Source organism: Phlebotomus papatasi, chromosome 1, assembly GCF_024763615.1.
Source record: "Phlebotomus papatasi isolate M1 chromosome 1, Ppap_2.1, whole genome shotgun sequence".
In the NCBI taxonomy this organism is placed as follows: domain Eukaryota; kingdom Metazoa; phylum Arthropoda; class Insecta; order Diptera; family Psychodidae; genus Phlebotomus; species Phlebotomus papatasi.
In genome coordinates, this window is record NC_077222.1 from 41,549,052 (window position 1) to 41,562,459 (window position 13,408).

The window sequence follows — 13,408 nt, forward strand, 5'->3', positions numbered from 1 at the left end:
TAGTCAATTAATTAGATCGTTCGTCAGAATTGCAATTAATTTTATTTTTGCCATTAATATTGATGAAAAGATATTCATAAAATGTCTTATAAAAAAAGAGTTAATATATTAAAAGGTTAAATAATTTTATTACCCTTAATTCAACCTCCGAATTTTATAATACTGTAGATTGCTGTTTATGTCGTTGAGTTTGTGTTTTAAATTAAAGAGAGCAATAGATTAAAAATATAATTCATTAGATTATAATTGCCATATAAGCATTTTTTAATTTTTTAATTATCTTTTTGGAAAAACCATTTCCATTTTTTCGTTTATTTTTTATTTATTTTCTGAACTTATAATTTGTTACAGTATGTTTTATTATTATATCAATATGACCAAAGATCACTAAACTTTGAAATAAATATTTTACATACATAGATAAAAGATATATTGAAATATATCACTTTGCAATGTGACAGTACGCGGCTTTGAACTTGAGTACAGAGAACAATTTCGTTTAGAAGAGGAATTAAGTGGTGCTTATAATCTTCAAAAGTTTTAGGAATACTTAAATAAAAAAATCTATTTTTTAAACTTATTTTTATGGCCATTCGCATTTAGAGTTCGCACAAGGAAAAATATATTTTTATTTCTCGTTTCGTCCGCGTGATAGCTGTAGTATTTCCTATTCGAATTTCGAAGTTTTTAGAATGTTAATATGTATCAGTTTTCTCCTGCTTGTAAGAGAAATCAAGGCAACGAGGCTTTTCTGTCCCTATTAATCTCTTTATAATCTAAATATCATTGAATAAAGCTTTTGACAGCCTTTACTGTGGTTATTTGGGTTATTTCTATTTTTTTTAGAACTATACCCGAATTTTGAAAAGGCCTTGGAATTTCTGACAGATCTTAACGGATTCTAACCTCTTATGAATCGATTATGAATCGATAGCCGATTTTTATTCGAATATCTATCATGGTAATCCTAAAATACATTAGGAGATCTTTTAAGTGAATCGTCGGTTTAAATCGGTTAATCACGGTATATCATGCGAAATAACTTTTGAGGTAGAGGAAATGGGACACTTTTGAATTGACGTACTTTTGATTTAAGATAAAGTACCCTTACTCGACCGGGTTCCTCTATTCGACCGGTGGGTCAATTTTTGAATATTTGATGGTGAATTTCATCAATTTCTATGAATTTGTCACTGATACGTATTATTTAAAGAATAATTGACCTATTAATGTTAGATCATACACAAAATATTATAGCAAATATAATTAAATTGAATAAATAAATCTACCGGTCGAATAGAGGAACCGGTCGAATAAAGGGTACTTTACCTTACACTGGTAAAAAAAATGGATCAAATTGATCCTAATTTCGATCATCTTTTTGCAAAGGATGGATCAAATTTCGAACTCTGAATGCACATTTATCATAATAGAACATGTTAATTTGATCCATCTTTTGCAAAAGAATCAATTTGATCCTTTTATTTTTACCAGTGTAGGATTTGTTCTTCTGTTTTTAAATTAAACTGAACTATACCATGATATAATTCAGCTCGTCAAACCAAGTGTGATGCTCAGTCAGTTACATTGTAATAGCCTCAATTTATTTTAGAAATAGAGGAAAAGCCCAATTTCAAAGTTACCCCAATTCAAAGGTGTATCACCTACCCCTATAGCATCTAAGGCACGATTTCGACTATTTCGCAAAACATGGAACGCATTGCCACTTTTTTTAGTTAGAAAATTCGAAATTCTGTTTGAAGTTTTTGAATATAGAGCAAGATGGAGTAATTCGGAATCATTTCTATTTGGAAATTTTGAGATTTTATCACTGTTTCAGATGGCCAAAGAGAAAAAGAAAGCCACGAAGAAGTACAGGACTTTACATTCGAGAATACTACTTCGTTGTTTTTTTTTCCCTTTTTCCAATCTAAAACTTGTAGAAAATCTCAAAATTTCAAATTAGATATGATTCCAAATTACTTTATCTCACGCTAAACAGCATTTCGTGCATATTGATAGTTGTGTACCGTTTACGGCCTCTACACACTAGAGAAAAATATGTCCATATTGAATAGTTTTCCCTACACAAGAACACGGAATTTGCTTCAATATGGACATATATTTCTCCAGTGTGTAGAGGCCATTCGAGACGGTTTAAATAATCACTGAGAAAAAAAGAGGGTGCGATTACCTTTTTTTCCTCATAACTTTAACATATTTTAGGTGTAAAAATATATCAGCATTTTTTAATGTTAATTTTACACCCTTTTAAGGGTAAAATTAACATGAAAAAGGGTAATTTTAACCCCCAATACACCTAAAAAGGGTAATATTTACACCTATTTTGGATCAATTCTGCAGGGTAAAATTAGCATTTCCGTAATGTTATTTTAACTTTTTCGAATTTCTCTCAAGTGATCAAACTCCGACCGTGAGCGCACAGAAAACATCAGATTACTGTACCAAGTAAATTTACGTTATTCTACATTCTTAAATGTGTAGACAAAATGAGTTTATCTTGGTTTTAGAACATGGCACAGTTTCAAAAAGGAATTGTTGCCCTTATTCGTTTATATGGACAATTGGATCATAACCCAAATAAATTTTTTAAGGAATATATGGTTTAAAATATGACAAAACGTAAATTTTTTCTTCTTATGATATGATAGATAGGTTTCCAATTAGAATATTTTGATGTAATTCATTGCTTACAACTTTGCCAAAGACCATTTTCCTCTATATAGATGGAAAATGTGTTTTTCAGAACACTTTCTCTAAAAGTTGATTTTGGGGTGGTATCGTGAATAAATTTCGTAGAATGCTCGAATTTGGACGTTAAATGCAATAAGCCATAAAAATTTGTTATTTATGATTTAAAGCAATTTAGTTTCACGGAGCGATTACAACCGTATACAACTGATTTAAACCGCATCCCTCTGGCTACCGCTATGAACTCTTTTTATAAATGAAGCGACACCAAATCGTTAGATATTTCTAATAAAATTACCAAAACGTCAGAAAGAGCAATAGTGTTACTAGTAGTAAACTTAAATAAATTGTTATTGGATCCAAATGAATTGGCATTCGTTATTTTTTTCAGCTTGTCGCTCCACATTTCGATAGACTATCTTTTAGGGAATCGTTTAACAAGTTGAATGATTGTCACCCAATAAAATTCGTTCTATATGTCGCTTTTTGTCACTGGATAATTAAAAAAGTATTTCAATTTTTATTTTGTTAAAGGCAAGCGAAGCATTGATCAAAATGACACGGTTAAAAATTTACAATGATTATCGTATGCAATGTAATGCGTAGCGCACAATAACTTTTGCTTGTAAACATGTTTTGAAGGTTCCTATGAGAGGGAGTGAGATCTAGATCTATTCGTCTCGCTCACTCTCACAAGCAGTTTCGAAAACATGTTTACAAAACAAAAGTTATTGTGTTGGACATAATTCTCACGATTATCATGATTATCATAGTAATAATTCCCTTAATTATCGTATTCCAGTAGTTCTTTTATTAACTGAAAGTTAAACTTCACTATGATTATCGTTTGAAATTAGTTGTTAAAACGTTAAAAACAATGTGAATTTTTCTTGTGTTTTCAAAAGAGAAAACGACAATCGTGGTAATATTCTACTTCTGAATAAAGAAATAACTTTATCTTACAATAAATATATTACTCTCATTATACAAGATAATTGTAGTAATTGGTTGTACAGTGGAAGATTATTATGATTATCTATTTTATTTTAGGGAATTAAACCAATGAAATTTTAATTAATTAATTTTTACTCTATGCCGTTGTTTTATTGGTTGAAGAAAGTCAGTTTATGAACAGAGTTAAGAGAGGCTTAGCATTGAATTCATGAGGTCGAGTATACTTCGATGGAAACTTTTGTTGTGCTTTATAATTTAAAGCTGTGTTAAAGTAGAATTATATTGAGCTTCAATTTGAGGATTTAATTAAAGTAAATTTTCTTGTACTTTTTGTATTTCAAACTTGCGGTTTCTGTTTTATTTTTCAGTTTGTCTGTAAAATATAAGTGCCCAAAATTAGTTTAGAAGGAGAAACTGGGGCACCACCAAACATGGGGTAGCACCAAACACTGCGAGTTTTTAATCATATATCCAACTTCAGTAAACAAGAATTATAGAAATTTAGAGGCATTATAGGGATGCTTGATTACTGAAGAAATGGTATAGATAGTCCAAGTAGTTCAGAAATAAAAATAAGTGTTTAGTGCTACCCCGCGTTTGGTGTTGCCCCAGTTTCGCCTACTTAATTTTGTAGTTATAAAGCGTAACTTGATATTAATCCCATAAGGGTTTCAAAATAGAGATTTAGGTTGGATTCTGAAGATCTCGAAATCCTAAATAATATGCATTTTATTTATTTTTTTAATACCTCTTCCCAAATATAAGTCTTCTAAAGGCCTGAATAGATTTGGGCTGATAACCTTGAGAACATTTGGCCTATACAATTTGTCGGTAAATGATAAGCTTAAACTATCGTACACAGAGGGTTTAGGATTAAGAATTAGGTTTTTTTTGCATATATTCTTTTGACTGTTCGTTTAACACTAAATCAGTCTGGGTCTTTGGTCTTTAAGTCAAATAACCTAGACAGACTTACGGCTTAAGTCCAGAGACGGCTTAGCAGGAAACTATCTTTGGTTTATTTTTAGTGATTTATTTCACTTCCAAAAACGCCGACGCGTACATTTATTGGCATGGCACATCATCTACTGACTGACAATTCATTTGTTATCCCGGTTATTCAGGTTTCTTCGCGGCAGTGCTGCCAACTGATACAACACGGGTATAATTTTATCATTATTTTGATGAAAATAAATTGAATGGAATTGAAATGTCATCTTATCATTATTTTGATTATACACACGGCTCTTCGTTATCCGGCTGACTGGAAGACAAAATGACATTTAGGTTTTTTGAATGATCATCGGTTTTTATATTTTGTGCTGTGTGAATTTATTTTCTGTCTGATAAAGAACAAAAGAATTTTCTTCATGGTGTGCTTATGTTTCATTTTTTATCACAATTATTTATTAAAAACTTCAATACAATGATAATAATACTTTAATTCACATTGGAGAAACTTCATGTTTAGTAAAAATAATTTTGAATACATCAACAGCCAGTATTTGGCAGTTGTCGCCCGGATAACGAAGAGCTGTGTGTAATTACATTAAGCCGTCTCTCGGTTTAAGCCCTAGGTCAGTCCAGCACATGAGTCAAAGTTATTTTTTTCAAAAATTTTGCCTGAAAAATTAGGGAGGATAAGTCATATAGCTACGCCTTAAATCTGAAGACTGTGATAGTGTTTTGAAGTATTTACTTAACATGAGTTTGCCCAACCTCGCTCACATAAACTCTTACACATACGCTCAAAATTCTTAAAGCTCAAGTTAAAGCCCTGAATCTGTCACTTGCAAAAATGACTCATTTGAAGTTACAGGGGCATAACTCTAGCTCCAAGTTTGCTTTTGGGTGGGACAGTGTAAGTTTCTTGCTGTTTTTCTTATTCTTAGAGAGTAGAGAAATAGTGAGAGGAATTTTTAAAGCTGTATTACATAGAAGAAATTTAGTTGGTAGAGTTATGCCCCTGTAATATCATATGAGTGAGATGTTTTAGTAGATGTGCGTAGTTGTTACATAGTGTGCAAGAACCATAATGCCAGAATTTGTTTTATAAAAAAAATCCAATAGATGCGGGAAGATTTGGGAAGTAGGATATATGCAGGAAACTTTGTGTCCCACTTAGGGGATGTAATAGAGTTGTGAGGGTAGGCCATATAGTGCGTGAGTGGTTCGGTGGGTGTGTGTTGCGTGGGCGTTGATGCGTGCTAGAGTGTGTGAGCGTGGTGAGGCGCTCCGTGACGCCATGTTGCCCTGTATGTTGCAGGTGGGCGCAACATATTGCAGCCGCTGATGGTGGCGTCACGTGGTCACCACAACATCCACCCACCGCCGCCCCCGGGGCCGACCCACCAGGTAACATCAGCAGGGCATCAGGGGCACCTGGTCAGCCAGCACCACAGCCACCCAGCCGAGGGCCATGGCGAGAATGGGGGTGGCGGTCATCCGGTGGGTAGCGTCGTGGGCGCTTCGGTACCGACCCGCCGTGATCACAACATTGACTACTCCACCCTGTTTGTCCAGCTGTCGGGCACCTTTCCCACCTTGTACCGATGCGTGAGTTGCCACAAGACGGTCTCCAACCGCTGGCACCATGCCAACATCCACCGACCGCAGAGTCACGAGTGTCCCGTCTGTGGGCAAAAGTTCACGCGGCGTGACAATATGAAAGCTCACTGCAAGATAAAGCACGCGGAGATAAAAGATCGCTTCTTTAGTCACTACGTACATATGTGATCGATCTACTTGTAACATTCAAAGTAAACATTTAACTGTAGCCATTGTCTCTCGAAAAAAAAAAGATTAAAAAATCTAACAAAAAAAAAGAAGAGAAACATTAAAGAAACCAAAAAATAAACATGTTATATTGTAGATGTCATAGAAAATCTACTAGAGATTCTTCAGACTAAAGAGCCATATTGTATAGCCATAAAAGATGTATAGACATTATTTTATCATATATTGCTGTGGCAACAAAAAGTTTTTTTTTCCCCGGAACGAAAAATCGCGTTGTACTGAGGAATGTCTTATTTTTCAAGAGGAAATGTAACACCCCACTTATGGTTAGAGTAACTATATTTCAAACTGACAACTAGCGAGCATTAAAAATTAATTGTTAATATAGAGATGCAAAAAAGTAGAGAAACATTTTTGAAGCTAGTGCTCGTGCTATTTCAAGCTATGTATAATATACCATTTTGTGAGGAAAAAAAACAACAATATTTTTTCGCCATTGGGTCTGCAGTGTGAAAGAATTGTGGTGAGATTGAGGGTGTGTGTGAGAGGAAAATTTAAATTTTTCAGTGAAATCGTGAGGGAGGGAAAATTGTTTAAAAAAAAAACCCTTAAAGTATTTTTTACATGGAGCGGCAGTTTGAGTGCACAGTGGCCACAATGTTGTTCGGAAAATGAGATTTTTTTTTGTCATTATCCACTTACAAAGAAATAGTCTCTTGAAATATTTTGGCCTCATTGTGTTTTCTGATTGGTTAAAGCTTAAAAGCTTTCGAAACTTTAGCCAATAAAAACTCAATGGGATCAAAATATTTTATTGGATTCATTTATACATGTACGTATTGCTTATGTGCTAGGTGATTATTGTAATTCCATCGAATTTAAAGAGAGAAGAATACTATGCAATCTATAGATTTCAATTCCGCATCACCCGAAATGTTATATTTTGTCGAAATTCTAAAATTGTGGCTTCGAAAAAAAAAATAATTTGAGAATGGATTACAATTTTCCTTTTGTACATTATCGAGCTGGAGGCCAAATGGTAAGAGATATCGATTTCCAATCTTTAATAGCTTACGCTAATTAATTGATATTTTTGAGAAACGTTTTTCTCACCCTACACTGTCATCTCCAAAACTATGATTGTGATTTATTTCAAACGACATGAAATTCACCACAGGACTGTATCGGGTTCAACCTGTAATAAATTCGTATAGGGGAGACTGGGGCACATGTAAACATATTCAATAGATGCGAATTTGAGGTGATTTTCCAAGGACACCGTGATTTTTTGGAAAATATTTCTTAGCTCATGTTTTACCCTTGGGTATAGGCAATTCGTCGAGGGTAATGCGGATGCTGGAAAACAATTGAGTTTTCCATAAAAATAAAATTTGTGTCCCTGTGCATTTTTCTCTTTTCACAAAATACCTGGGGTAGAAGTAACCACTTTCTGGGGAGGATGTAAACACCTTTTTTCCCACCCTTGAAATTAACTGTGCACCACTCTCGATTATTTTAATTACTTAAGAGATATATAAAGACTGTATATTTTTCAAAAAATCACGACACTTTTTACAAAGAATAATTAAAATAGCAAAAAAACTAAAAGCATGCATATCAAAGACATTTTTCAATGGATTTTCCCCATATTTTGACATCATGTGACTTTTTATTGAACACAGCGTCACCAATTTTTTTCGTAATCTATGAATTATAGATATTTCGCATGAAGGTCAATTTCCCGCTCTTTTACCTACTCATTTTGTGAAATTGAAATTGCCTGGTTACATCTACCCCAAATGCTGTTTTCTGACCAATTATTAATTCTTTTGAAATAATGAGAATCTCAATTTCTCTAGTAAATACATTAATATAATCCTAAAAGATGTAGGAAAGAACTGGTATTGCTACATTTCGATTATTTTACACAATTTTTAATTTCCAGGTGGAAATCCAAATGATCAAAATAATCGAAATATCAACATTTTCAGGAAAATGATTTTTATTTTTAAAGTATATTAGGATTTTATTGACCAATTTATCTGTGGACATACATCCCCATGGTATCTATGAATGCTTATCGGTTTTATCCTCTGGAGTCTTAAAATTATTGAAAAAAATCACAGTGTTTACAACTACCCCAGATTACTACTGCCCCAGTTCCCCCTAAGTAGGAGAGACTCGGAGTTTTCATAGAACTAGAGTTTTTTTGTTATAAGATTTATTTATCAATCGTTTATAAATTTGCATGAACTAACTAATGTCCTAGACTAGACACACATACGACTTAAACCAGGAGGGTGACATTAGCACTGAAAAGTGCGACCAATTTCAGTGTAAATTTTTCCCCGTTTTCGAACACATTTCACGGGATATCTCCAAAACTACGTAGGTTGCCTATTTGGGGTTTTCGGTTGCCTATTCAATATTAAGTAGGCTTTAATTTTGTGTTTGTATTTTTAGCTAATTCATTCCACAATAACAGAAAACAGCTAATAAACCTGGAATTTTTATCGGCACGCTAGAAACATATGGGAAAGATAGGAAACGTCTTGCCCCTGACTTAAGCAGGGTAACATGACTTAACAGCTTAACGTAATTATAATCAAAATGATGATCATATTACATTTCCATCAGTTTCTGACTAATCCGTCTCTCGACTTAAGGCGAGAAACGGTTTAATTAGTGGGAAATTGATATATTTTCAAAGCTACTCAAATCAAAACTACCGTAACCTCCCCTACCTACCCCGCGGCGAAGTGTTTTTTTTTAATATATGGGGCTATTTGAAGCCAACTCGCAAATGGATCGGAAACTCAGTTTATACTTCTCAGACCAACGAAATATTTAGACAGAAATATAGTATATTTATCCCTCTTTACAAGGACCAGAGTCTTGTACACAAAGCTCACTTCAATTTTGACATACATAGTGTAACGGTCACGAGTGCAGAAAAATTTCCATTCGCACTTGTATGTGAAAGTAAGAAATTGGCTTCAACTTTGAAGGCCACTCGCCGGGGACTAGTCCCCTACCTGTAATTGAACTCATTATTAATTCAAATTCAATCACCTGTTTTCGATTTTCGGCTGATTTTTAGATGCTTAATGTAGCAGTTGAAATCGGTAGTAAACCGATATGGAATAAGATTTAGAATTCCGGCCAATGGACAACGGAGACAATTTCGAGTTCGGAATTTCGCAAATATTAGCTTTCGGTAGATTTTCTTAAAACTTTAATTCAATTCAATAATCTTCAAAATAGTCTAGTATTACTCAAACTCTAAACTATCACTAGATTTTATCAAAATCTGAACTTACAAATTGGTTTGTCCGGACACCAGGAACAATTACTTAATGGCAAAATCTTCTTTTCCCATTATTTTTCTACGTGAATGAATTATTATTAATATGTAGGTCTAGGTATACTTTTTGCTCTATACAGAATTTTTTTATAAGTAGAAATTCAGCTATCCTACTCACTTTCATGCAATGAACACTAAAGGGAATCAGATAGAAGGTTTTAATGGAATATAAACAATTTTCTATAATTTTTTAAATTTGTTTTTAATGTGATTTAAATGGAATTTTGTTTTTTGATAAAAAAATTTTTGAAAAGATATTTTTATCGTATAAATCAGGATAGGACAAATTTAAGCACTGTGAACTCTATAGCATACTCCAATTAAGGAATTTTATATTAATTAGCTGACGTGATGCTCTTTTCAAACATAAAAAAATATTGCAGAATTTTTAAAAGCGAAATAATTAAAATGATCTTTCATCAATTAGGGGTTGCTATTTTTCTCAAACAAAAGTTGATGACAACTGATAAACAAGTATTTTGGATAGAAATAAAGATAAGAGTTGTTATAGGATAATAGGATTGTTATACATGATCTGGTGATTGAGAAAAATCCGAAGATCGGAAATGTCTAATCGTATGTCCTTTCTGTTTGTAATCAATTCAAACAGATTTTCATTTATTTTCTCAAAATTATATTTATCAAAGTTTATCGCTACTAATTTCTAAAGATTTTTTTTTATTAAATATTCGAGTATCTTAAAATCTAAATTGATAATACCGTTAGTGATCATTAATAGTTTTAGAAATAAAATATGTGGGGCCCTATATTATAATAAAACATTTGCAGAATTAACCCTTGAAAAGGCTCCTTTTTTAACTGATATTAACTCCGGATAATTATAAAAATAATACTCCAGTCATATAAATGAGTTTTCGTTGAGAAATTAAAGTGCTTTCATTTTATCTAACTGTTCAAGAAAGTTTGTTTAATAAATAATTAAATAAACCGCGATTGTTTTGCCAAAACAATTACATTATGCAATGACGATGTTGAGTGTGGAGGTTCTCAGTTTTCATTCATTATATCTAGAGAATTGTTAGTCATTTGAATATCTTTAATGTTTTTTCTAATAGAACTTTAAAACTGAACCCAAAAAAATGATCATTAAACCAAAAAGTAGTAAAAATGTTTTACATAGTTTCGGGCGCACAAGCAAATTGCATTTTTGTAAATGGTTAGATTACAGTAACAAAAAAATCCATAGGAAGCTGAACATAAATAAATTATTGAAAACTATTGCATAAATAATGTTAATCGGTGATAAAGCTATAACCAGTAATTACTTAGGTTTTTTTGAATTATCAGTTCTCTTGATTTGGCCCCTATATCTACAGCATATATAACACTTAACAAACTAAAGGCAACTTTCGTCAAAAATTGCCTTTAAAGAAAAAAGAAGATTTGACGTTTCTGCCTACAATAAAACAGACAATTTCTTTAAAAAATATTTTTTTAATGGCTCCTAATGTGTAGACGCCTTTACACAGAAAAAATATTTCGTAAAATTGTTCGTAAATGTTTTTGAATTCCCATTGGGGACTTACATAATGCTCGTAAATTATTGTACTAAAAAATTCGTAGAAGTTTGCGCTTTTTCACAAAAAAATAATAATAATAATGCTGGCACAACATTCCATGAAGGAACTAGGCTTTCACGCATGGGGATTTCTAGACACGTATTATTGTTTTTTTTTATACGGGATGAGATTGTCAGTCCCATGATCTGTGGAATCAAGTACAGTGATGCTCACTGGATGCAATTTAAACACCTTTAACGCCAGAAAAATTCCTGGCAACCTAAAGGGGATTCGACCCCGAGACACTTGCAGTGTAAACGGAGTGCTCTACTATCACTTGACAAATGTTTGTTAATAAACAAAAAAAGGTCGTCGAGGGATCATGTTACGAACAATGATGGTGAAAAAAGAACAAACTTCTACGAACTTTTTTGTGGGTTATACAATTTACGTTCCTAACGTAAGTCTACAAAATGATCCAAACATTTACGAACAATTTTGCAAAAAAATTTTTTCTGTGTAGGGAAAAAATCTGTTGGTGCAAATCTTTTTGCTTTTCCAGAAAAAAACAAAATTGTATAGATAAAACGTAAAGATTTTGACTTTGACAGTAGTAGGGGCATGTGGCCTACCTTTGAATATTTCAATTTTTCAAAAGAAAAAATTCTATTCGATAAACTGTAGTTTATTAACACTGTGAACTATTTTCTATTAACCTCAATTTATTGAAATAGAATTTTTTGTTTAAGAAAGGAGGAAGTAGGGCGCCTTTGAATTGGGGCAGCTTTGAAATTGGGCTCTTTTTTCCTATTTATAAACGGAATTTAAACTTATAGTGATGTATTTTAGCTTCACAAATGGTTTATGAAGCTTTATTTTACAATGGCAAGGCCCAGTTTTATTTAAAAATAAGCAAAAAAGCTCTAGCTACTCCAATTCAAAGGTATCCCACTTCTCCCTAATGGTGTCTACACACTAGAAGCAATTTCCGTCAAAAATTACTTTTAAAAAAAATCTGCCGTTTCGGCCTACAAGGATAGGAGAAATTTTCTTTAAAAAGGCATTTTTAAAAGAAATTGCTCCTAGTGTGTAGAGCCCATAAGAGAAAATTATAATATTCAAAGCGTGGTGAATTCAAAGGCAGATCAGTTTTCCCTTATCACCTATATAGGAAAAGAAAATTTTTTTTTTAACAATAGCATGAGTTAATTATTTTCAATAAATTGAATCTTTTAGTATGTATTTCTCTTGAATATTGACTGAGATTGGGTTCTTCCCTTATAATTTTGAATGAAAACCGTCCTGATAGAATTAACCCTTTAAGGGCGATTGGAACACCGGTGTCCCATAAAGAAAATTATTTTTCCTGACTACATAAAGTTATTTTTTTTCTTATGTTTGTACGTAATTGCAAAGTAGAAGGTTGAAGGAATCTAGGATATTTTTTGCAAGTCTCTAGCTATTTGCTATACAGTACATTTTTAAGCTAAAAAATTACGAATTTTTAAATTCTCATCTTGAAAGTTAATTTTAATTATTTTTTATACTTCCAATTTTTTTAAAAGCAAAACCGCTTTGGAAAAATAAACTACAATACTCAAACATAATATTTTTCATTATAGTGAAAATTATCATTCATTGTTATTGTCAGAAAAATTACTTCAATTTTTAGGCCATTTTTGTCCCTATCGGTCATAGAGGTAAAAAATACACCGAATCAGTCTCAGTTGGATTTTCTAAGGCTAGATGTAAGACTTTTTACTGATTTTGTCTATCGGTTTCATTTTTATCGCGTATTTTCGATCCGCGCAAACTGTTTTGTCGTTAAAGGGTTAAAGAAGTATGGTCATAATTCCTCATACTATGGAATTATTAACGAGATGTCTTTTATACACAATTTAATCCCAATGTGAGCTCTTAAAGGGAATTGTAATCTAGGTTTTTATGCGGAAAAAAATATTACACAATTCGGATTATAGAAATTATTATTGGAGATAAACCCAGATAAACACTATTCTTCTATTAAAGTTCATATAGTATTTTCTGTGTGAAATGTTTTAAGCTGATACAATTTTTGTGGTAACTGCCGCTCCATTTACAAAAAAAAAACTCTAGGGTTGCA

At 32.5% G+C, this 13,408-nt stretch overlaps 1 protein-coding gene across 4 annotated transcripts in view; it reads left to right on the forward strand.

Moving 5' to 3' along the window:
- LOC129799756 (sex determination protein fruitless) overlaps nt 1–13,408 on the forward strand; it is a 205,680-nt gene that overhangs the window by 173,083 nt on the left and 19,189 nt on the right. The window contains exon 7 of one of the 4 annotated variants that reach the window (XM_055843957.1): nt 5,933–6,491. The exons of the other annotated variants lie outside the window; for them this stretch is intronic. Coding sequence (XP_055699932.1) covers nt 5,933–6,402 — 470 coding nt within the window. The 3' untranslated portion in view covers nt 6,403–6,491. Of the gene's footprint in view, nt 1–5,932; nt 6,492–13,408 lie in introns of those variants that run through there. 4 annotated transcript variants of the gene reach the window in all.